We start from the raw sequence: 25386 nt of genomic DNA, 5'->3' as shown, positions 1-25386 counted from the left end.
AGTCACGTGTATTAGAATAAATTATGCTGCTTTAGCTTGTATTAAGTTCCAAGTTCTAAAGCTGATTTACTGCACTTTTATTAGGCTTAGCTTGTTTAGGATTGTCTATATGTAAAGCTTCTTTCTTTTGTATTTTTGGTTTTTTTTTTTTTTTTAATCTAAGTATTTTAACATTTTACAAAAAAAAATCATTTAAATAAAAGAAATTCATAAAAAAGGACCGAACAAAAAAGAAAAAAAGAGGGTGTTGTCTACTTCAATAATCTTATTGGGTTGTAGTAAGATCACTATGTGTTGTTATTAACTAATGAAACAATATACACCAATTCTTGTAAGCAAGTCTTAGAAAAATTAGTTTATTGCAAAGAAAATATTTTAGTTAATAGTAAATTCTGGCATTTGCTTCTGACATTTCTCTTTCAGCTGTATTTATATGCCCCAACATAAAAGAAGGTGTTGACTGAGATTAAGCTTAGACTTAGGTTTGGTTTGGTTTGGTTTGGTTAATTTTGGGTGTCTCATGTTTCAATTTTGTCTTCATGTTTTAACATGGTTGTAATGTTTCAATTTCATATAGGATTGCATTTTACACTTGTTTTGTTGTATTGCTGATATTCAACTCTTTTATGAGCCTGGGAAATTTGTAATGATTCTTCCATATGTATGTGAATGAATTCTGGGTAATAGTTGTTCACTGCTAGCTGCATGATATTGCTGAAATGTTAAATAATGGTTTGCAATCGAATTTCTTGATTTTGTAGCTGTATAGGCAGCATACATAGATAATATAATTTTTCTTTTGATGGTATATCAATTTGCTCGATCTTAAATGCAAGTAGTGCTGTTATTTCATACAAAATATTGTTTGTGGACATTCTGAGGTGAATTTGAGGGGGTAAGGAGTGAAAAATGCTTGTTTTTTACTAGTTTTTGTTAGAATTTTTTTTTTTTTTCTGTAAAGCTGGTTAATTATTTGTATAATGTATGTATTATAAGTTCGAGGATATTCTGAGGTGAATTTGAGGTGGTAAAGAGTGAAAAGTAGCTTGTTTTTTACTTGTTTTTGTTGGAATTTTTGTTTTTCTGTAAATGGTTAATTATTTGTATATTGTATGTATTATAAGTTTGTGGACATTTTGAGGTGAATTTGAGATGGTTTTGAGGGGGCGTTTGGTTCAAGAATGTTAGATTACTAAGAATGTTGGATCACTGGAAAGATAGATTACCTTGGAAGATTACTAGGAATATTTAGAAAAATGTGTTTGGTTAGTTGGTGGGTATGTTATATTAATATGTTTGGTTATGGGGAATAAATTGGTGGGTATGTTATTTAAATTACCAAATTTTCCTTTTTTTAAATATTAATATAATATTATTTTTATTATTAATTTTTGAATAATTTCTTTTAACCCCCAATATTTCAGATTTAATTAAAACATCTCCGCTTATATAAAACTTTAATTTATTATGAAATCACCCCTACCACCTGCCTCCACCGCAAACCACCACCGGTAGTCTCCGAAAGTCCCTATCAGCAACTGACCGTGCCCAAAAGGCTTTGATATGGCCGTTTCTGACCATATTGATGGCCAAAAACGGCCATATCAGGCTAGATCTGGCCTCTAACGGCCAGATCACTGGCCATTATCGGCCAGATCTAGACGAGATCACCTAGCCGTTAGTGGCCAGATCTATTCCGGCCATATCGAAGTCTCTTGGAGTCTCGTTCTTTTTTAGGGACTCAGGTGATTTTTCGGCCACGGCCTATGGTGGTTGGCCGCTGTCGGCTGTGGTGGCTGGATGGCATTGGTGATCTGTAAATTATTTTTAAATATAAGGGTATTATTGTTCAAAATTTTAATTAAACAGGGGTAAAATTGAAATAGGATATTAATGTAAATTTGTTTTAAAGTAGGGGTATTATTGTCTAAAAATTTTATTAATAAGGGATAAAATTGTAACAAAAAAAGATAACTTTAGTAATCTCAGAATACCTAAGAAAATGGAGGTAATCAGATTACCTCCGATATTACTAATAGTAACCACTATTAGTATTTGAAGATTATCGGTATCTTATATTACTTGACAACCAAACATGGTAATCAAGTAATATAAGATGACATTACCCCAACAATCTCCTATAACCCCCAACCAAACGCCCCATGAGTGAAAAATGGCTTGTTTTTTTACTGGTTCTTTATGGAAATTTTTTTTGTAAAACTGGTTAATTATTTGTATATTGTATGTCTTATAAGTTTGTGGACATTATTAAAGGAAGTTATTGAGCTACTTTGTTTCAGGTCATAACTCTTAGAGATCATCAAGGGTTTGGAGTACAGGAACTCAAGAAGCACTAGAATCAAAGCCTCATGTTTCAGGTCACCTAGACAGATCGTATACTAGTCATATTTTTACTCTATGTATATATTATTGATCATAGATTTATGACCAGAATTAAACCCTCATAATTTTTACCTGTGGAGACTGAATTGGCTTTAATATTTTTGAATGAGAATTGTGACAATGACAATTAATTGGCGTTGATATTTTTGAATGAGATTTGTTACAATGACAATGAAGTGATTTTAACTCTATTTTTTGGTCTTCCTCTTTAAAACTTGTTGGTTTATTTACCCAGATTGAACATATTTGAATTGCATTTCCAATTTCTCTTTTTTGGGTATCAATTCACGCGATTGCATTATGATTTTGGAATCTACACTCTTGCTGGGTTTTAATTGATAAAATTCAGTCAGTTTTTTTGGCATCAAACACATGCACAAGATGTTAATATTAATTACTTCAAAATTTTAATATCTTAACAATTACTGATTGATTTTTTAGCATTAGAGATAAATTGGTAATTTAAATTTTATACATAGTGGGGGATATATTGGTAATTACATAGCTAAAAGGGTATGTTGGTAATTACATAGTTAAAAAGGGGTATATTGGTAATTGACTGCATTGACAGGACATATAATAATAATAATAAAACAGTTCCTATCAACAGTTAAGGGCATTTCCGTTTTACAGTTATAATTACTGTAATTGACGGAATTTACTAACGGAAGTTGACAAGTGGGTGGTAATTTGGTTTTTTGAAACTTTTTGGGTGGAAAATGATTGAGGCAAACCTTGGGTGGGAACTAGTCGTTTACTCCCAACAATAATACCATAACGAACAACACCCTCTCATCCCCCGCCCTTCATTTAAGATTATCTTATCCAATCATCTAATCCCACCTGTAATCTAGTCAGAATCACGTAGACTCACAGTCACATACCCGAATAATACACCTGCGCGTTCAGTACAGGGCAGGGAGTTGTACATTGTGTGATTGGTCAGATCTCTTTTTCTCCACGTGTCTTATTCTAATAGATATTCGGTGAATATTCCGCTTTTGTAGTTTTCTTTCCAGAGATAAAATATTATTCTACCCCACTTGTCTAGATCGAGCGTGATCACAAACGCCCCTCACGTGTTTAAAGTGTCTCACTGTAGGGTGTTAGTTACGGTCCTCTCTTGGTGCGTGCAAATAATCTTTCCCGCTATGTTTTTTTTTTTTTTTCACCAATTTGTATGACACGGTCAATTATGCCTTCTTAACGGCGCCAGTAAACTCACGCGTCTTTAATTTTTTTTTATTTAAAAATTATTTGAAGTACGGTTGGTTGGGAAAAAACGAAAAGGTGACAAGGAAACAAATTGTAGGTGAAGGAAGGAACTAGGAAGATAAACTGAGAATATCCAACAGCATATGACATTGGATATCGAATATTCCAAGAGTAGATCCCGTTCCGTTTCCTTCTTTTCACTTAGGAAAATCCATAATATATACCCCCACCAAAGCCCCTCCTCCACGACAATTCTCAAAATACCCGCTAACTCCCTCTCTTTCTCTTTTCATCTTCAATCAAAAAAAAAATCCAATGGCTCTTAAAGCCGTCCATGTTTCTGACGTCCCGTCTCTGGACCAAGTCCCTGAGAATGCTTCTCTCACTCTCTTCTCCTCTCGTTTCTCCACAGGTAATAACGCCGGCCATTGCTTCTCTCTTCAAAATGAAATATCAAGTTATTAACGTTTCGAGTTTATGCAGGTGTGGAGATGAATAATAATAATAATAATAGGGCGTCGTTTAAGATACCGAAGTTCTTAGTTGTGGGACACAGAGGGCATGGAATGAACGTGTTGCAGTCTTCTGATAAGAGAATGAAAGCCATTAAAGAGAACTCCATTGTTTCTTTCAACTCTGCTGCCAAATACCCAATTGATTACATCGAATTTGACGTTCAGGTGAGCCTTCATATCACTTGATATGGCCTTCTTTTTCTGCGCTTTCTTTTTCAACGGCTTTCTCCAGCGATTTATCCGATCTGAAATTCATTTATTTATTTATTTATTATGTTATCGTATTGTTAATCTATCTTGAAAAGCAAGTTGTTTGGTCGGCGCGTTGTACGTTTCGCCGCGTTGGCAGTCTATCTGTATTCAGTTTCCTACGTGGACACAGCGTGTAAAATGTTTTCCTGTTTTTACATTTTTGAGTATTTTTATAAATTAAAAAAAAAATCTCTAATTTATTTTTTACAAATTCAAAATTTAGTTTTCTTATCTTTAATAATTGAATTTGTTAATATTTAATATTTTTTATTTTCCCTTAAATGATACTGATATTGTTTATAAATTTTTGTAATTTTTGAAATAAAAAATAAAAGTTACAGGAAAGTTAAAAGAAACAAATGTCATTTTTGTAGGTGACAAAAGATGACTGCCCTGTCATTTTCCATGACAACTTCATCTTCTCTGAAGATAATGTAAGTTCTCCATCTCTCAAATTTTTGCCTTTTTTCCCTAAAAAAATTTAATTTTCTGAACTGAACATTAATTTGGTTTTCTGTTTTGGTATTCAGGGTAGTATATTTGAGAAGAGAGTTACAGAACTATGTTTATCAGAATTTCTGTGCTATGGACCCCAGAAGGAACATGGAAAAGTGGGAAAAACTTTGCTGAGAAAAACAAAAGATGGGAAAATTGTAGACTGGAACGTTGAAACTGATGATTCTCTTTGCACCCTCCAAGAAGCATTTCAACTAGTGGAGCCTACTTTGGGCTTCAATATTGAGTTGAAATTTGATGACCATGTTGTCTACCAGCAGGATTATCTCATCCGGGTTCTTCAAGCCATCTTGAAGGTATTGTTATAAACCTTAAAGTAAAATGCCACCACATAACTTAGATTAAATATAATTAATTCATATTAAGAATGAGTTAATGATTTTTATAATAATTATTGATTATTGGTAAATTTTTGGAACAGGTGGTCTTTGAGCATGCTAAAGACAGACCTATTCTTTTCTCAACTTTCCAACCAGATGCAGCCCTCCTTGTTAGGAAATTGCAGAGTGTCTACCCTGTAAGGAATCTTTGTATATATTAATCTCTTTTTAACCGTCTTAACTTCTTAGTTTATAAAATTGTTAAAACCATGGGGTGTCTCTAATGAAAATTGGTTGATGTTCTTGAATGAAACCAGGTTTTCTTTTTGACAAATGGGGGGACAGAAATTTTCTATGATGTGAGGAGAAATTCTTTGGAGGAGGCTATAAAAGTGTGTTTGGAAGGAGGTTTACAAGGGATTGTTTCTGAGGTTAAAGAAGTCTTCAGAAATCCAGGAGCAGTCACCAAGATCAAAGAAGCCAAACTCTCCCTTCTCACATATGGCAAATTAAAGTAAGATTTTTATTTTTCTATACTTTATGTTTGATCTTGAAATATCCTTGATTAGGAAATTTACCAAATTCAGTTCCATATCACATCTTGCCAAAAATGTCAAACCTGATTTAAATATGGTTTGTCACCCATGTGAAGTCTTAGTTTTTACTTTTGTTTAATCCCATTTGGTCAATGGTTCATGCACATGACTTGTTCTGGTTTCAGTACAATCTAATGATTGTCGAGAGTGGATTTCATTGCGACTGCAATTTTATGATGATATACTGATAGATTGCTATAATTTCGATGTTGCAGTAATGTATCTGAGGCAGTTTACATGCAACATTTGATGGGAATTGAAGGAGTGATAGTTGATTTGGTTCAAGAGATAACAGAGGCGGTATCCGATATGATTAAGCCACCAAAGGTGGATGAAGAGGATGAGAAATTAAGTGAAGGAGATGGGAACACGGAATTGAAAGCAAAACCAGAGTTCTCACAGAGGGAGCTTTCATTTCTTTTGAAGCTCATTCCTGAATTGATACAGCTTTAACATCAGCCTTTTGCTTTCAAGTACACTTACAGTTTCGCAAATTTTGCCAGTTTTATGGGGCTGATGTTGAGGCCGGGAATTGGGATGGTCACCTACCATTTATAGTTTTTGTACATAAATTTATCTCTTCTTACCTTTAAACTATCAATCCAAGAAGCAAAACCTCATACTTGGCTTTATTTATCTCGTCTTTTGTACGTCGTGTAGTATGAGAAATTCTGTATCCCGGTTTGAGGAATGATATAAAGCTGTATGTTTACACTATTTACGAGCAGAATTTTCATGTTTGAGTCTATAATTCCTCTTGTTTTCACTGATTATCAAAATTAGTTTATTTGCCATTAATTAACCGCCTAATTATCATTTTTCACTCTAGATAACAAAGAAAATAGGTAAATTTTGTGCTGTTAAAAGAGAATTTTATAGAAAGAATAAATTTCAGCTACATTCTCGAAAGTTTGGTCCAAGTATAATTTGAAGTTGTTAGAATAAAAAGAAAAAGAGGATAGGCTTCCCTTCAAGGAAAGTGTTTGATGAAATTCCTAAAGCTACAGATCTTAAATTTGTTTATTAATTTCGTATCTATGAGTGATATGATATTAATCAATTAAAGGAGTGTTTGTCTAAGCTTATAAGCTGGTCAAACTAACTTATAAACTCTAAAATTAAGCCGATTTGTTTGTTTATAACTTTTTTGAGTTTATAAGAAAAAAAAAAAAAAAAAAAAAGTATCTTAAGCACTCTGCGTATAAGCTAATTTAACCAAGTATATTACCATATTATTCTTGTTTAATTTTAAAATTTCATAGTATACCCTTGTTTAATATAGTATCATTTTTAGTCATTTTATAATAAAATGTACTTATAAGCCACATTTTGTCAAACACGTCAACTACTTATTTATAAGTACTTTAACCAAATACGTAATTTCTTAAAATTTTAAATGTTTATAAACTAAAATCAAGTACTTATAAGCTAATTTTCATAAGCTCAGACAAACACCTCCTAATAACATTCGACTTAAGATTTTAAAATTAAGATACTTAAAATTATTCGTATATAAAACTTATGAATGATCCCCATGATTATTAATAGGTTTATGAAAAACATGAAAAACTTATATATATAACAACAATTTTTTCCTATCATATTTTACAACATAATGCCATAACAAGTACTTAATTAGTGGTATAGATTTCACTGGACAAAAGATGTTGCATATTACAACCCTGTTCCCCAAAGTGCAACACATGATTCCTTTTGGGCCTCACCTCCATGACTGAGTACACTCTCCAATTTTCCTTTGTTACATGCAGTTGAATTGTTGGAAGCCCATTACTGTTGCAATAGACACCCATATACTTATTCGGCGACCCTGATAGTCCATATATATAGCTACATCTTTATGGCCCCGCAAGCCGCAGCCATAAAAGTTTCAAAAGTGACAACAAATTAGGTCCAGTCCAACACTAGAAATTTTTTGTGTATCATTCTGGACGAAATTATTAAAAAAAAAAAAAAAAAAAAAAAGGGAAACTCTTTGTTTTCTGGTACGACTCCCCTGTATCATATAATTACAATCATTAAAACTTGAGTTCGTTTGAAGCGTTAAATGTTGGGTGATTTATTGCATAATTCTTATGGCATAATCATCGTGCTGTATGTTTACCTTATTTAAAAAACTGGAGCAAATTGGTAAAGTTTTTTTCTGTATCATAATTCATAAAGGAATAATATTACAGTAACTGAGTAACAATGGATGCCCTCCATTAATATAACTAAACTAGAACAGTAGTATATCTCAGTTACTTAGTTATAACTTGACAGTGCTTGAATCTTACTGGGGAAAAGTGCCAAGAAAATTGGGGGTTTCAATGGAGAGGTTGGGGAATACAATGCACATTTAAGTAGTTTGGTCCCAAACTCTTGGCTGTTTACCTCATTAATTACTGTACGTAGGACACAAGAAAATTTGTTGTTTTTCAAATTCATATTATATTTATATTTTACTAATTAATTTTATGCCCTCTCATATTGATATGTATTTTTGATGAGCTTCGTTTCTCTAAATATGATCTCTGAAACTGTGTTTTATACCATTATAACTTCACCTTCCTTTTCCCCAGTTTTAAAATTTTTAAGTTCTGCTACTGATTGTAGTGGCTCTAGGAGCTCTATTATCTGACAATCTCATTAATTTTGTCAAAATAATTTATGATGTTTTACGAACTATGTTTATGGCACGACCAAGCGTGTTTTTATATGGTCCTCTAGTTCAGTAGAACTCTTGAGGTGTCTTCATCGGTCCCTAAAGAAGGACCATTCAATTCATAAACCTCAAAACTTGAACTCAAAATGAAAGTAATTTAGAGGGTTCTAGTTTCAGAGGGAAGGTCTCTTTCTTCTTTGTAGGCCAACTCTTTTTTTTTTTTTTTTTTAATTTACCGTTTGGCTATTCGTAATAGCCACTTCCAATGATAGGTGAATTGAATCTAATTCAAGAATCCAATGCCCTGCATTAATTCTATCTCCTCATATGAAATGATTTGATAATATTGGAGAATCTTGTTATATTTTTTATACATTCATAACCTTTAATATTTTCTAATATGATATGATAAATTTACAAGAATTGATTCATAATAATACAATTGATCCCAATAAGTGATATGGGAATTATACTTATATTATGTTCGATTTCAGATTATAAGCGAACTGGGTGGGATCCCATTTACTAATATTCAAAGAAAAAAAAAACAGGTGATCATGGAATAAAATATTGAAATGATTAAAGAACTGCAGAATGAGAGAGATGGTTGAGGAGGAGACAGCTAAAAGCAGGCAACTAATAATAATGAAAGGGGTCAGATTCAGATATATAAAAAATTTAAGAAATACTCTTAATAGGGATAAGGTGATAATGTAAATTAATTATTGCAATTAAAAAGATTAAATAGATGATGGCCCTCCATTACCATTAAAAGGAATCTCGCAGCTGAGGTGATTCTCAACTTCAACGACAAGAAATGAAGAATCCCAACGAATGACTATATATCTTATTCACATTCATTTATGGTGTTGTGTTTGGTTTTTATTAAAAACTGAGTTCTATGTGTTCAAACACGCATCTAGAGGTCTGTCTGGCGTTCAAAAGTCTCTAATTTCAACAGACGTGGATAGAGTTAAATTAAATTTAATGTATATATGTGTAATATCATTGTCATGGTTGACTTGTGCCATTATCAAATTTTAATTTTTATGGGAATTGTGTGTGTATTTCACCACCACAGCTTGGTTGTCGTTTTGTAAGGAAAACTTCAAACTTGGCTTCTTGATTTTGGTCAGAGGAATAGCTTGCTTCTTTCTTCTAGTGAAAATGAAATTACTCTATTCTAATGGCGATGGGGACAGAGACATAATTATAGGAGTGATTAATTACATTAATTACAAATGCTTTAATTGGATTCATCATCTCTCTAAAAGCTGAAGCTATATATCTACCTTCTGGATTTCATACTTAAGAGTCTTCAAAGCAGTTTATTTCAACATGTGAGGTCTAATTAATTTAGTTTAAAAATTCGGTAAGTCTCTTTCTTCTTTGGTATGTACCATGTCAAGTACCGAACCCACTGATAATTTACTATTAAATCACGGCTGTGTCAACCTAAAGTAAGTGAGTTAAAATTTAGAATAGGTCAAACACGATTTACTTCGTTCAAAGTTCAACACATTTCTTGAACTCTTCCCTTGCTAATAACCGAGTCATATTAAATCATTTCCTCACATATTGATTATTGATAAAGATGAAGATTTGTCTTTAATTTCCGAAATATGCAATTTGAGGTGGGTTACGGGTTGCTTAGGAAGTGTTACATAATACATAACTTGAATGATGAGATTAAGATAACCTCAGAGTCAACCCAGAAATAAACGTAATTGGTAAGTAGAATAATGAAAAGACAATTGATTCATCTCTTTAAAGTTTAAATTGCCGTGCCAGCCCCAAAAACTCCATGCAATGTGACACACGTGCTGATCACTGTGCACAAACGGGCGCATACTTATTGACCAAAATTCATAGGTTTTCATTTCATGTCAGGGCCCTCTTAATTTATTTCCTACACGGTTGTGAAACGACCCGTCAAAATAAAGCAATTCTAAAGTCAAGCAAATAGAGTTTTATTGAGTCATACTAGGAAGGAGTAGTTTTATATAAATGGAATTTTATTCCTTTCATTCTCTATATAAACCTCCTTTGTCTTTCCTCTTCGCCTAGCCCTCCAAGAGCTCACACAAGTCTTCTTTGCCTTTTCTTTCTGTTTAATCATGCTTCTTTGATCTCTCTTCATTATTCTCTTTGTCGCACATGCTTGTCTTTGCTTCTTCTTCTTCATTCATAGCTCAACTTTGTTGCTGAGTCTGACTCTTGAGACTACCCAGATATTAAAATAGCTTTTTGTTTGGGGATTGAAGATGGAGAAACAAAGCTTTGTTGTGAATGGTGGAATCAAGTTGCCTATTGGGTACAGGTTTTGTCCCACAGATGAAGAGCTCGTTGTTCATTACTTGAAGCGAAAGGTGTTTGGGATGCCATTGCCGGCTTCAGTTATCCCCGAGCTTGATGTTTTCCAGGCTGATCCTTGGAGCTTGCCAGGTTACATATGTTTTACACTTTTTTTTAATAAAATTTTATGTGCTTTCTTGTCAAAAGCGAACTGAAATGTTAATAACTTTGATCCTACTTGAACACATTGTTTGCCATAAGGGTTTTGGAGACAAATCTGAATTATTGTATGTTATTTGGGGTATAGGTGATGTGAAGGAGAAGAGGTATTTCTTTAGCAATAACAGAAGTAGAAATGCCAATGAGAGCAAATGCAAAATAGCTGATGGTTCTGGTTACTGGAAATCCATTGGCAAAGACAAGCAAATTATGGGTTCTGGTAGTTATAAACAAGCTGTTGGGTTGAGGAAAACTTTAGTTTTCCGCCAAGGCAAGTCTGCTAATGATCATCAGACTAAAACTCGATGGTTGATGCATGAATATCGCCTTTTATGCCCTACAACAAACCTCAATTCAACCCAGCTGGTATGAAATGTTCAATATTGAGTCTTCTCACACTAGTTTTTGTCTAGTTCAATATATAATATGGTTTTGCTTTTCGAATTCATATTTGCAGATAAGTGATTGGATTGTGTACCGCATATTTCAAAGGAAGAGAAAACCTAAGAAGCATGAAAGCGTTTCTAATCTCCCTAGCAGCCGCAACAAAAATCAGACTATTGGGATAACTAGACCAAATTGTATTAATTTTACTATTGCAGATCAATCTGATTTCTTAGGTCCTCCTAAACCATGTTCATCAAGTTCAAGTGACGTCACAGCTGAGATATGTTTAGATCAAGAAGAAACCAGTGGTTACACGAGTTTCTCTTCTTATTCTTGTGTCAGAAAGAGCTGAAATTAACCAGATTTAATTTGATAGATCGACTTGTATCAGGATTTTCTGTATTTTGTGCAACAAATGAGATGAATGGGCAAAAAGAATAGAGAAAAAGAAAAGGCATGCAAATAACTGTTTTAAGAAATTGTGTTTTGCAAGCAAATCCAATTAGATATGATATTGTTCCATTTTCTTTACATGCTTTTAATTTTAGTAAACTAAAAACAATTATAGTGATAGGAAAAGAGGTGGCACTTATTCATATTAAAGCAGTGGCCCTGATTATTCCTCAATATCTAAGCTTTTACTATCAAAAAGGCAAAAAAATTTATGATGAAAAGGTGATCCAAAGTAGATATGATATAAACAAAAGGAATGCATAGAAAGGAGAGGCATCCGAAGAAAGAAGCAAAAGAGGTTCTGTATTATCTAATCACGACTCTGTGTAAACTGTAAACCAAAAAATAAAAAAGAGATACCCTTTAGGCTTTAGCTGCAAATGAACATGAATATGATGGAGAAGGGCATATCTGCACATGGGATTTTGATTCTTGTTCTTATTTCAATACAAAGAACTTATTACCCTCCTAAAATATGCTTCCATTAACGAATCTTTATGACTTGAGCGACATTTTTTTTGCATATTTTAAAACCTAATTTAAAAGCCAAGAGATTCTCCTTCTCTTCCTCTTTCTCTCGGTGTCTTCCATATATACATTATAATTCAAAATCTTTGTATAATTAATGTGTTTCCTCGTAAAGAATGGTGTTGGTTGTGTTGGAAAAGGGAACAAGACATAAAAGGATTTTCTAAATGCTTCCAGGCTTGGAGAACGCAAACCCTTTTCATTGGGCTGTGAGATCAAATATTATTCTTTGTGTCACCCAATATAATAGAGACATTCAATGATTATTTTATCAATCCATTACTTCTCCCACCCAGCTATTTATTCATTATTTTAAAACGAAACTCAAATAAAATTCCCAAAGTCTTTAGCAAAAGAAGAGAAAATGGAGTCCCAAGTTGAGCTCATTAGTCAGACTGATCTGAGACGGTACTCAATATGAAAAAAGAAACTTACATTTTCAGATTATATATGACAAGCGTGCAGTTAGTTTTTCCTTGTGGGATCAATTGAAAGTTGGGTCAAATTATACTTTACATGTGTACCACATGTACGAGCATCAATGACTTTTTTTTTTTTTTTTTATTCAAAAAATTTAAATTAAGATTGATTCTCCATATTAAGAATCTAGTTCTTAGTTAGATTAATCTTATTTCTTCTTTTTAGGACTTCATTAGATTGGAAATTTATGTGGGAACTGGGAAGTTTGTGAAGATGAAGGATCCTTAAAGGAAAAGAAGAAGAAGAAGAAGAGAGAGGGGTTTTCAAAGCAAAAGATAGTCGCAAATCATTGAAGCAAAGTCTTTGTAATTTCATATCCAAAAAAAGCATGAGATACGGAAACCTTAAAACATTTGACTTTCTATATACATAAACAAATTCAAATTAATTAAAAGAAAAAGAAAAAAGGGAGAGATAGAACAAACGAAGCATCGTTATTTGTTAAAGCAATTAACCTTTTGCAGTTGCAGGCATCTCATTGATAAGTTACTGAACTTGTGAAAACATGAACTGTTTAGACTCCAATAAATACTTTGCTTTCCGCTTTAGCTTTGCTATTTTCACATTACAGCTACTAATATTTCGGCAAGCATGGACTCTAATCACAAAGTTGTCAAATCAAGAATTTTCTTTTTAGTTTATTTTTCTCATTGCACCGATTTGGCTTTGGGGGGATAAAATGAGAAAGTGATTGTATTTACGTGTGTAACGGTGGTTACGTAGCTGCCGACCATTGTTTCTTGTACAAACGGTTTAGGAATCACTTCTTAACATCATCACCACCGTCATCTTTGTCATCATCGTCTACGTAGAAAGAAAGCATTTACGGCGGGTGGCGTAGATTGCTGACTTTTCTGCCTCCACTTTTCACATTTTGGTCATTGTATTTGTGGTAGGCCATTATTTATTTATTGTCATTAAAAAGAGAAAGAACAGGGATTAAAACATAAATTTCATCTTCCTAAGGTTTGACTCTAGAAACTTAAGAAATAGGGTAGAAACTTAGAAAATAAAATAAACATCTTTGACCACCAGACTAACTCTTACAGTTTATCTATTCAAATTTCAAACTACTATGTTTTTACTGTAAAATTTCATCATGTTTGTAGGTAATTTATAGCTTGGATTACCTCGAAAACTATATGCAAGTTTCTTGAAAAGAGGTTGCACTTTGCCCAGCTCAATTTCACTAACGGTTTAATATTTTACTCGTTATGTTTCATAGTTTGTACACTCAATGTTGAAGTACCTCAAACTCTATATATCTTATTACCATTTAATAAAAGTTATTTCTAACTCTGAAACGTGCCCCCAGTAGCATGAAGCCAAATTCAGTTCAGGAGTCAAGATTTGAATTTTTGAACAGCGAAATGGATTACTCAATTCCCTCCCAACTTCCAAGCATAGTTTAGACTCTTCATAACATTTTCTCCTCAGCAGATATGAAACCGTGGAAACGAATATTAAGGACTATCGTTTACATTGTGAACGACGGTAATTCATAGCCAATTCCTTTTCTTTTCTAAATTAACCAATTTTTAACCATAAAGAATCAAGATGGAAGATGGAAGCAGGCAAATGACAAAATCTTCCAATATCCATCAGCCATCAAATATATGCACAAGCAATGTGATACAGCAAACAATGAAAGAGGAAATTTCAATCACCTCTAATACGCCCAGAGTGAGGCGCCACTTCAGAAACACCTGATACTGGTTTAATGTTTACAAGGGAAATAGGCGTCAGCGGTGGAGAAGAAACTTCTTCACCCTTTTCTCCAACTTTCGGAGATTCCAAAAGCTTCGAAACATGTAATGCCATTGCTCTCTGGCCACTTGAGGGTATGGAGAAACTCCGAGGAACAATTAATGGTGGAATAGGAAGAGGGGATGCTGCACTTGAAATGACTGAAGGAATTTTATTTGTTGCAGTATGCTCTTGATTTCTAGACATCAATGGAGCTGAGTGACCAACCAAACCATGAGACTTTGCTGGCTTGCCTGCTAAGCCGCTTGGAGGCCTGGGAAGCTCATGAAGTTCACTTAATCTAGGAGAAGAAACAAGCGGAGGTGAAGCACTTGGGGATCTCCTTGGAGATGTTGAAGGTTGAGCAACTGGTGAGGGAAAAAGTACTACAGAAACTTGCTGGTTGGGTTCTGTAGAGGTAATGGGGCCACTGGAAGATAAAACAGGCTTTTTTGATGATGACTTATTAGTCATTGGGCCAGAGAATGCTTTGACTTTGTTATTTTTCGTATCAGAAGATGTAAATGCATCCAGCTGCGGAAGGGAAAAACCCTCTGCTAAAGGAGGGGGTAGTTTGGTGGAGGTAGTATTAATGTTGCTCTCTTTAAGAACTGACTGTCGTTTGAAGACAGAGAGATCTGACATGTGACCATCACCATAATCTTTGTCTTGCTTCTTCTGTTCCAATGGGGAAGAATGTGATGGGTTGTGCGTGCGTCCACTGGAGTTAGTTGGCCTCGCAAAGGGAATAGATGTACTTGGTCTTGATGCGATTGGGACCTTTGCATCAATAGGCGTGGGCAGCACATATGTGCCCGATTTCCTTATAGATGATTGCTGTATTTGTCTAAATTTTTCAGCCTGATCATTCTTCTTTTCAGGAAATAAGGGGGCTGAGTAGCTTCCTCTTGGCTCCCTGTTTGATGCCGGGTGATCTCCTGGGTTTTTGTCCAAGTTTGTCTGTATAAAATCGAGAAATTATTGTTTTAAGTTGAAAACATCGAAAGCAAGTACTGTAACTTCTATGGCAACAATCACCAGTGAAACCAAATGTCAAGATTAGTAAAATGTCATTGTTCTAGCTAAAACAAACAGTTGAAAATCAAGGCCTGAGAAAGCTTCAATCTATATCCAGCTGATACTGAACAAAAATCTGATAACAAGTTTTGTTCACCTGTTACTTCCACTATAGAAACCACATTATTCTAGATTCAGTACATTCAAAATCATCTACAGAAACGCATCATTTCTAAATCAAGTACATTCACAATCGTCAGTTTCAAAATCAAATAACTATAAGAGCTCCAGGATCCTACCTCAGCATTTTCCACTAATGAAGTTTGAGGAAATGAAAGACCAACTTCATCCACCTGCAGGATAAGCCACCATCTCAACCAAACGTATACAAGAAACCGGTTACAAAACAAAATAAAAATAAAAATAAATATAAGGTGCTATTAAAGCGGTCAAATTGTTGATCACTTATCGTGGTAGTTTTCACATCACCCACTGCAGTGTGACACATACTTGAATGGTGAACTGAAAAACCAACCAACTCATAGATATACACTCTGTTTCATGATTCAGGTTTGGAAGGCCAAATCAAAGATACGAGGGATACAATTTAAGTTGGCATTAAATTGGCCTTGTTGGGGCATTTTTGTTATACTAATCTTCTCTGTTATGAGATACGTGTGGAATATTGTACCTAGTTAACCTAACCATTAATTTAACATGGATAATCATAATTAAAATATTTTTTGTGAATTACGAATTTGCAGAATGAAAATTGTGAAAAGAAAACCTGGGTAGATTTTGGATCTCAAATCTCGAACCCATTTGAATGAGGTGTCAGGTTTGTATTAAGAAGCAATTATCAACTACAATAGTTAGTCCAACTCCTAATTAACCTTGGGAGGGTCAGAATGAAGAAGGCAACCTTGCCTCTCAATTTAGGTTTTCACACATGCTCCCAACCCAACTGACAGATTAGAGGATAAATTCAGCACCACTCCATAATTCCATTTGCATTAACTCTACTGTTTTCTAAGAGAATAGTCATCAGTTCCCAACAATTTTCTATAACACACCTACCAACACAAGACATAGAACATGCCAACTGAAGCTTCCAAATTTACTTAGTTACAAGACATCACAACACCATTATCATACGATTAAAAAAAAAAAAAGCCAAGGCTACTAACAATTTATTCTATAATGAAAACAAAATTTCATCAATTAGCTGAGATGGTAGGTCCAATGTCACAGTACACTTAAGGCACATACATGCAAGCTGCCAGCATTGGCATATAATTGGACAACACACAACTCTACTAGACTACAACAAGGGATGAATCAAGCTTAATACTTTAACAGTTTGTGACCAGCATGAAAAGCACATTTTACTTTCCTAAAGAGGTACAAGGATATGCCAGTCCACACATCAATTATAGAGAATACTAATTCTGTTGATTGGCATCAGCGAAAAGCCAGAAGAATCACATTATACAAGCATCTTGGATGACAAAAGATATTTCAAAAAGCAAGTGGAAAAGGAAATTCCTTGTAAATTTCAAGAAAAACATAACACTTGGAAGAAACTGGAAAATTAAGCATTCGTTCTTGTAGATAACATAATTGACTAAAATTGGCATATGACAACATGCTGGATAGCTTTGGCACAAGATATGATAAACAAAGTAAATTTTTGATGACACAGATCCTTACCTCCGTTGAATTTCTTGATGTGGAAACAATATCCTGACCCTGCTTATTCTGTCTGTAGTCAAAGCTCAATTCCCCTGCTTCATTAGAATAATAGTTATCCTCACCATCTTCCACTTCATCATCTTCAAGTCCAGAAAATTGGTAATCAATATGTTGCCGTTCAGCAACTGATCTAACATGAGTGTCAACTGCCTCAAGTGATTTAAGTCCCTTCCTAAAGAAATTTAACTGCATTCAATGCAAATAGAAAGGAAAAACCAAGAAAGCACATTAAGATCCAAATTACAGAAAGAATGAGAGATTTAGTGTTTTGAAATAGCTAGGAAGATGTAGAAAAAACCTGAGCTGCATGATGGCGGGCTGCCTGAGTTAGAAGACTACGGTACTGCCCTTGTTTGAGGGACTTTAGCCGAAAAACACATAGGGTAGCCTCTTCATCATATTCATCATGGGCAGTTTGCAATTGCTGTGGACTAAAACTTTCGCCTTTGCCACTTTTTGACCTTCCTTTGTCTCTTTGTTGTGACATCATGTATTCATATACACTTCTGTAGATCACAAATCAAATTCAGAAGAATTTCACTTCAACCAAAGAATATAAGTCTAAAGCACACAAGGGCAAACCTTTTTTCATCACATTGTCGTTTCATATCCTGCACCAGCAAACAAAAGAAATGCAATTGAGCATAATTCACACTGCAATGCTTCAATAATGATGGAAAAATATAATAGTCACTGTGTAGGTGATGCAAAATGATTGAAATCCTCTTCAACTACACAAAAATTATGCTGGTAAACAAGAGGAGGGAAGGAGTGATGAGGTTTGTTCACTAAAACATAAGTTCTATATCTAGTATTCCTGCAGCCATTTGGCTGAGTCATGCTATCAAATTATGATCCATGTCCATCTAGTCATTGACTGAGCTGAAAATCCGCCAGGTTAATATCATGACTTTGCGACAAATGTTTACAAGGACCAAGACAAGAAACGTTACAAGAGTCGAGGAGCACCATTTCACTAGAGCTACTAAACCCTCAGGCCTCAGTCCAGAGCACATTTATGGGCATTTTAGAACCATAAAAATATATAATGACCATGCAAGAGCATGGCAACTCAGAAAACTACTAAAAGGAGAAATTTCGCAAATGTCTTCTCTACTTCAATAAACCGGGAAAAGCTTGGGACACCAAGTCAATTTCTTGAACAAGTATCATATCCAATCATCATAATGATGAACACAAAAACATGGCTTCAAAATCAATATGACACACTATAAGGCAGTGCCTCATCTCTACATAGTTTACAAATGCATGGTGCATGGAATGAGAACTATAGTGCAGTAAACCTTTAACACAACAGCGACTGAGTATGTAAACAGTGTAGAAATATCTGATATAATAATTAAATGTATAGAATCAACATAAACAAACCTCAACTGTGCGAAGTTCATTGAGAAGAGATTCTGATGGGTTTGTAATTGTCAGGATTATATGAGACCTCTGAATTACAAAAAGCAAAAAGTAACTACCTGGTTGGACACATTCTTTTGTAAAAGGCTGTGAAAATGTGATACACAATTTACAACATAACAATAAGCACTCACATAACTATCAATAAGCTTTTGTAGTTCGAACTGCACTTTCCCCAACATTAACAAAATTCTACCTGCATATATCATTTCACAATTAGAGCACAAGCCTTATTATATTAGAACATGTCAAATAGCTTACATAACTAGGAACTAGAACATCTGAAAATTTAAACTCATAAAATTACAGGGCCTATAGCATTGATGAATTTTCTTCACATAATATCTAATAATGATCAAGCTAAGTGACTGTTTGATACAACTTATGTCTTGGCTAAAAGGGCCTTTTCATGTAGAAAGCTCTTCTCTTCTCTCTCTCTCTTTTTGGTATCATTTGATTGCAACTGCAAATTCCTAAGTAGAGATTTCGAGCCATTTGCACTGCGAGTATAATTTCCTTTCCAAACTTGAAGCACTATGATTTCAAGCAAAAGTTAAAACAAAGGTAACAATATGATTTTAAGATCATATAATCAAATTACCAATATTATGGCTTCATTTCTTGGAATATTAAAAGATTCATTATTCTATGACTGAGTGGGCCAGTAAAAATGTCCACTCCTCAGCATCTCGTAGAGCATGTCCATGCTTATATTATTTGTCTCAACAATTGCTAAAGCAACTTCTGACTTAAACAAAACTTTGATTTACTTACTGCTTTCTTCATCATCGTGTAACGAGGTTTTCTCCAGTAGACAAGAACCCATTTCGTGCAGCGACTCTGAGAATTCTGAAAGCACAAAAACATCAAATGGATAACTTATATACAATATAAAAACTCAACGATATTTCAGCAATCATATAACAATCTAATTCGAACATATATCATATTCTTCAGCAAAATTACTAAATTACGCTTGTTTTCTAATCTTGCTGTATTTTAGCTCAAATATCATATATATTTTACTACATCTAATACAAATTTAAATGTTGTGGTTTAGCCAGAGAGTCAAATTGCAAAAAATTGTAGCCACATTTGGCAGAATCAACAATTTAGAATATACAACTCCTGACAAAATAGCTACCAAACAACTGTGATAAAAGAGAGAGAGAGAGAGAGAGAGAAGAAGAAATTAAAGCAACTAATCCGTCAAAACAGTAAATTTAACATAATGAAACAAAATTTAAGCTTAAAATTTTACCATAAGCACTGTTTGCAGTCGCCGCAGCAGCTGAGAGTAAACTATCATAGCAATTTCGCATATCTTGCATCTCCTATAAATCAACCGAAACATAAAATAAAACATTCAATATATTCAACAAAAAGAAAAAAAATATATATATATATAAATAATAAGCATATCTGCGGATATAATTTTTGGTATTCAATTAAATTAGAGTCCAGATGATATCTGAAATTTAGATATGAGAAATTGTACCTGAGCAGCCTGAGCGAGCTCATCGACCTGAGCGGCAGGCGAAAAGTCAAATTTGTCCTTGGTATCGGTTTTGTGAAGTGCAAATCTTCGCAATTTATGGAGCGAAGACATCATTTCTGACAAAAACCCTAAGACTAAGAGGCACAGAGATGCGCAGAATAAACTGGTTTTCTCCTTTACTTAAGATTTTGAAGCATGAATTGGGGAAGTTAAAAGAGAAGAGAGCTCACTTGTGTTCTGTTTAGGTCCCGAAACGACTTTAAACAGACCAGATCAAACCAACGAAAGACTATTACTTGTTGAAATGAATGTGAAAAAAAGGACGAAGTGAAACAGATGAGGAGAAAAAAGATTCGCAGCAGTAAACACTCTAATTCTTTTCTAAACAACCATAAAAAATAAGTAAAAACTTTGATTTATTTATAGTAAATTACTAAATTATAAGAAATAAATTGTTTAATATTTCGTCTATTTAATGGTAATTTTCAGAACTTTAAGGGAAGTTTCAAATATTTAAAAGCAGTTGGATCTGTGATAAAATTGTATTGTAAATTTTAGAATAAGTTAGTCTATACCAGCCATTTAATATAAGAGTAACAACTTAAGATCAACTACTAATCAAATATTTCGAATTCAAATTATTTTCAATGAAATTGGCTCGAGCTTGCTTGAAAGGTGTGAATTATGTATGATTCCATATATGTATTCTAGATTTTATGCTAAGGTCTTTGCCATGTGAATTGTGGTTGTGGAACAATTTCACTTGTCTCATAGTATTAGGTTTAACCTTATCCTATACAATAAACATCCTTTTGATAAGTTGTTGTTGTTTTTTTTTTTTTTTAGGTCTTATTATGAAATATTAAGTACTTATATGTTTAATTTTCTTTTGTATTGTTGTATATAACATAAATAAATAACAAAAGAATTAAATTAATGAGAATATGATTTTTTATCTTTTTTTATAGGTCAAGTAAGAGTCTAACGATTATATTTCAAACTTGATGAGTTGTCATCCTTAAACTAATAAAAAATCGAAAAAATGAAATAATGAGTATGAGTATGAGTTAATTGCATTTACCCTCGCGGGGTTTAGATTCACGCAGCGTGAAGTTTTGGGTGTAACATGTTAAAAAAGAAATAGATAGTTTGAGAGTAGAATTTGAGTTTTTAAAACTATAACAATATCAAAATGAGGGTTATTTTGGTTTAGAAACAATAAAAGTCCTTGATTAAGTAAATATTTGTTAAATTCATGAGATAAACCATAACTTAGACCATCCCTCAGGTTGAATAAAGGAGGATTTAATTCAATACATTGGGGATAAGAAAGAAATGACATTTAGGCATGAGATGGTTATGGTCACAGTTATAATTCTACTATAGAAAGAGTCAAAGTCAAAGATTGCTGACAAAGAAATAAGTAGTTTAGAAACGGAAACTATCTCATACTTTGACCGTTGGTGGGTGGATCATGATCTCATTCTCCCCAACTTATGAATTACCCGTTTCAATCGATTAAAGAGGAAATCATAGCTCTTTGTATTTCATCCTTGTATATTATATAGTCTGAAACAAATATATACTTGTTCATAATCCGAAATGACCCACATAAATCTTACGCCAAACAATTCATGATTGTCGCTTTCAGCTTTGACCCAAACTATTAACAAAAATTACCCAGAAATATCAATTAATTTTACTTGATCGATTGTAACGAATGAAAGTGTTATTGACAACTATCTCTAGGTAATTTAGTAATTTGATAGGGACTTATAAATATATTATTCAAGAGGTCTTAACTTCGAATTCTTTTTCAGATGCTAATAGAGGTAATCACGATAATTTTTACTCGACCGATAGTTCAAAAGTCTTAGGAAATTAGAGCTAGTTTTGTAAATTTTTGAAATAAATGTATATATGACACAATTACATGGAACTATGTAAAGAGAGAGATGTGATTGTGGAAGAGTCTTATCTTATATGCTTGATTAAAATATGTCAAATTTTTTTAAATCAAATAGGTGTGTTTGTTTTAGTATTTTGGATAGTATTTTTTAAAAAGTAAGAGTTGAGTGGTAATAACAAGGTAGGATTTAAAAATTAACAAAAACACCTCTTAGGTTTGTTAATTTACTAAGTAATAAAAACATTAAAAATTACAAAAACACCCTCATACACCCATTAAATACCGATAGTTGGCCACCACCGTCGGAGGGTGCCCGGAGTCGCCATATTGACACACGACCAGCTGGATCTGGCTTGTCGTGCGCTAAGATGACCTTTTCCAGCCAAATCCACTGTGGAACTGGTTGAAAAAAGCTAGATCTACGACTAGATCTGGCCATTGACGGCCAAATCTAATCGTGTTTGGTCGTCAATGACGACCATATCTTGGCCGTCGTTGACAACTAGCTACGGCCAAAGATCTGGCCTTTTCCAGCCAGATCCACGATGGATCTGATCGAAAAAGGCCATATCTACGCACTACCGGCCAGATCTAGCCGGTAGTGCATCATTATACCAGATTTCGGCCATGGTGGTGATTAGAATCTGACAAATGTGGGTGAATAGGGATGTTTTTGTCAATTTCTAAATTTTTTTGGGTGTTTAGTTAAATTAACAAACTTGAGGGGTTTAAAAAAATTGAATAAAATATAATAGTATTTTTAGAATAAAAAAACAAATATGTATTTTAGAAATGATAAAAATAGGATAGAGTAAAAATAGGAAAACAAATACACCCATATTTACTTTGAAATCGTTCGTCAAAAAATGAATCCCTAAACACGTTTTATCACAAAAGCATCTCTACATTTATTCAAATTGGATTGCTATATATATATATATAAAGAGTGGAGCCCTCCCACAATTTAATTAATGGTTGATCCAGATTAGTAGTGGAAGAGTCTAAATTAATTTATTAAGAGTTAAATATTATATAATGCTTACGTATGTGGTGATTCTTTTATGAGTTAAAAGTTGAAAATCAAAAGGGATGATGGGGTTCTCAGTGACGGTCCAGGAGAAAAATTAAGGAGGTGATGGATACAGAAGACAAAATGGTAGATATTGTTGTTTTGAATTGGACTTTCTATGGTCAAAAGACGTGTTTCTTAAAGCCTAAGGGACCAAGTACGATAGGCTCATAATCCGCCATTTTCAAAAGCCGCATTTTCTACTGTACGTTATTTAGACTGGTTTTTGTTCAGACTTTCTGATTCTTTCATTTGGGAAAGTGGTAGGGACCTCTCCTGTCAAATCAATAAGCAATTACGTAATTTATATACCAAAAGAAAAATCATGCTTAGAACTGATGAGAACGTACAGTTGTCGATGGGAAAAAAAATATGAAGAGAAATTTAATATGATCAGTCAGCTTTTTAATTCCAAGGGGTTAACATAAAATAAATCATGAGATTTAAGGTTACAGAGCTAATTAAAGTTTGTTACTTCTGGCGTTGCATCCATCCAGCTGGCCTCTGAATGGCACTCTTAATTAATCCTCTTCCCGGTGATCTCCTTCTCTTCCTTGGTTCAGCTACTTCCGATCCCTGCACCTTTTTAATGGAGACAATAAATTAATAAAAATATTTTTTATTTATATAAAATATACTCTTTATTTTAAAGAACACGATTAAATATGTACTTAATATGTGAAATATATTAATTACCGTTTCGGCAGTGAGGTATCTCTCTGCTTGTGCCTTGTCGGTCTCTCCTTTTGCACCAATCATACCTGCAAATTTAAATTAAGTAGTATTAAACGATTTCAGAATATTTAATACAACAGAACAGATAATTAATTACTTTATGATAAAACTGCTAAACGATTAGAGTATATCAAGAAGATTAAATAAATTCTAATATTGATTTTTATTTTCAGCATTATTCCTCTCCGCCTATCTTAATAATTAAAAATTATTTTCACTAATAACATAATATAATTAACATTTCCCAAGATTATGTCATATAATAAATCCACAAATTAAAAAAATTAATGTAGAAAACCTTCTCCTTCATTAATATCATCCATTGGGTCGACGCAGTATTCCCTGAAACTTGGCGATGCAGGGCCAGCGATCTCATCTTCTCTATCACAAAACCATACATTTTCTTCTTCATTTTTCTCCCTCTCACTGCTATTATTATAACCTCCACCTCCACCGTCACCACCACGCTCCTCCCCCGCCGTCACTTTAATTTTCCTGTCAAATCCTCCTAGATGATCTTTTGAACCACCCGCGGACATGCCACCACCGTTATTCTTTGCATTCACCTGATCTTGAACGTCCGGTTCTAACTTATTACCCGTCCAAGAAGAAACACTTTTGCGATCATTGTTAATATTACGATCGGGTGAGGATTCATCTTTGGCGCCATATTCTTGCAGCAGCTGCTCCGACGCGAGGGTGCCGTCATTCTCGATATTGGAATGCGGAACGTTTCGTTTCGTCAGGCGGTTGAACGTCGGACCTGCCTCTTCATGATCAAACTTTGAAATGCCACAACCCATGCACATGGAGGAGAAGAAACCTTGCTGTAATATAATTAATCAAGCTAATTAAGATTATTATTATTATTAATTATTATTATTGCTCTGCAAGGCCTTGCATTTGTATAATACAACAGAGTTGCAACAAAATCAATGTTGGATCAGGAAGAGAGGACGAAACGAGGGTTCCGGAGTCAGTTTGATAAACAAGAAAAACAGTAAAAGTGGTTTTGTGATTTAAACAAAATAGTTTGTTTTATTTTTATTTTTTCTGATTGAATTGGGCTTTAGGAAACAATAGTTACCTCCTAGAAGCTAACCATAAATTTTTAACAGCAGAATTAATTTAATCCATTGAGCATTCCTCACCCATCTATTTCTGCTATATATATGGCATAAGTTAGGAGTGTAACATTTTTTTCTTATGTCTAGAATATGGCTCTACCTCTACATAGTTCGGACATGATATTGAGCCAATTATAACATTAAAATACCCGATATTTTATCCCAATTACAGCTTTATCTCACTAAAAGAAGTTATTTAGACTAATCTAAAAGTGGCTATTTAGACTAATTTCTCCATTTTACATTCATCAAAATAGTATTTGA

General features: G+C 33.7%; 4 protein-coding genes across 4 annotated transcripts; 2 read left to right on the top strand and 2 right to left on the bottom strand.

Annotated features, from left to right (window-relative positions):
- Window positions 1-3894: 3894 nt before the first annotated feature.
- On the top strand, window positions 3895-6534 carry LOC116129881 (glycerophosphodiester phosphodiesterase GDPD1, chloroplastic). Its single transcript, XM_031415610.1, has 7 exons — window positions 3895-4030; window positions 4102-4298; window positions 4760-4819; window positions 4916-5197; window positions 5323-5418; window positions 5539-5735; window positions 6033-6534. The coding sequence occupies exons 1-7, from the start codon at window positions 3934-3936 to the stop codon at window positions 6268-6270; spliced, it is 1167 nt and encodes a 388-aa protein (XP_031271470.1). The 5' UTR covers window positions 3895-3933; the 3' UTR covers window positions 6271-6534.
- Window positions 6535-10510: 3976 nt separating this feature from the next.
- On the top strand, window positions 10511-11859 carry LOC116129932 (NAC domain-containing protein 83-like). The gene is made up of 3 exons (XM_031415683.1): window positions 10511-10924; window positions 11082-11359; window positions 11451-11859. The coding sequence occupies exons 1-3, from the start codon at window positions 10744-10746 to the stop codon at window positions 11730-11732; spliced, it is 741 nt and encodes a 246-aa protein (XP_031271543.1). The 5' UTR covers window positions 10511-10743; the 3' UTR covers window positions 11733-11859.
- A 2450-nt stretch (window positions 11860-14309) lies between these two features.
- Window positions 14310-20694, bottom strand: LOC116129878 (uncharacterized protein At2g33490-like). The gene is made up of 10 exons (XM_031415606.1): window positions 20283-20694; window positions 20046-20118; window positions 19559-19633; window positions 18919-18980; window positions 18746-18814; window positions 17939-17967; window positions 17655-17862; window positions 17315-17542; window positions 15904-15957; window positions 14310-15547 (listed from the first exon to the last, which is right to left on the bottom strand). The coding sequence occupies exons 1-10, from the start codon at window positions 20394-20396 to the stop codon at window positions 14501-14503; spliced, it is 1959 nt and encodes a 652-aa protein (XP_031271466.1). The 5' UTR covers window positions 20397-20694; the 3' UTR covers window positions 14310-14500.
- Window positions 20695-23731: 3037 nt separating this feature from the next.
- On the bottom strand, window positions 23732-24852 carry LOC116129829. The gene is made up of 3 exons (XM_031415558.1): window positions 24294-24852; window positions 23957-24021; window positions 23732-23836 (listed from the first exon to the last, which is right to left on the bottom strand). The coding sequence occupies exons 1-3, from the start codon at window positions 24802-24804 to the stop codon at window positions 23732-23734; spliced, it is 681 nt and encodes a 226-aa protein (XP_031271418.1). The 5' UTR covers window positions 24805-24852.
- Between the last annotated feature and the right edge of the window lie 534 nt (window positions 24853-25386).

This window comes from Pistacia vera, unplaced genomic scaffold (assembly GCF_008641045.1).
Source record: "Pistacia vera cultivar Batoury unplaced genomic scaffold, PisVer_v2 Contig214, whole genome shotgun sequence".
Lineage (NCBI taxonomy): Eukaryota > Viridiplantae > Streptophyta > Magnoliopsida > Sapindales > Anacardiaceae > Pistacia > Pistacia vera.
The sequence above is the reverse complement of the archived record's forward strand: the minus strand, read 5'-3'. Positions and strand labels throughout refer to the sequence as shown.

Bases quoted from the DNA above. Each gene is read 5' to 3' on its own strand.
- LOC116129932 (XM_031415683.1), top strand. From the start codon at position 10,744: ATGGAGAAACAAAGCTTTGTTGTGAATGGTGGAATCAAGTTGCCTATT. The intron at 10,925-11,081 runs GTTACATATGTT...TTTGGGGTATAG, and splicing joins TGATCCTTGGAGCTTGCCAG to GTGATGTGAAGGAGAAGAGG. The intron at 11,360-11,450 runs GTATGAAATGTT...TCATATTTGCAG, and splicing joins ACCTCAATTCAACCCAGCTG to ATAAGTGATTGGATTGTGTA.
- LOC116129878 (XM_031415606.1), bottom strand. From the start codon at position 20,396: ATGATGTCTTCGCTCCATAAATTGCGAAGATTTGCACTTCACAAAACC. The intron at 20,119-20,282 runs GTACAATTTCTC...GTTGATTTATAG, and splicing joins AGCTCGCTCAGGCTGCTCAG to GAGATGCAAGATATGCGAAA. The intron at 18,815-18,918 runs GTGAGTGCTTAT...TTTGTAATTCAG, and splicing joins AAAAGCTTATTGATAGTTAT to AGGTCTCATATAATCCTGAC.
- LOC116129881 (XM_031415610.1), top strand. From the start codon at position 3,934: ATGGCTCTTAAAGCCGTCCATGTTTCTGACGTCCCGTCTCTGGACCAA. The intron at 4,031-4,101 runs GTAATAACGCCG...GAGTTTATGCAG, and splicing joins CTCCTCTCGTTTCTCCACAG to GTGTGGAGATGAATAATAAT. The intron at 5,736-6,032 runs GTAAGATTTTTA...TCGATGTTGCAG, and splicing joins CTCACATATGGCAAATTAAA to TAATGTATCTGAGGCAGTTT.
- LOC116129829 (XM_031415558.1), bottom strand. From the start codon at position 24,804: ATGTGCATGGGTTGTGGCATTTCAAAGTTTGATCATGAAGAGGCAGGT. The intron at 24,022-24,293 runs GTTTTCTACATT...TTAAATTTGCAG, and splicing joins TGATATTAATGAAGGAGAAG to GTATGATTGGTGCAAAAGGA. The intron at 23,837-23,956 runs GTAATTAATATA...AAAAAGGTGCAG, and splicing joins GATACCTCACTGCCGAAACG to GGATCGGAAGTAGCTGAACC.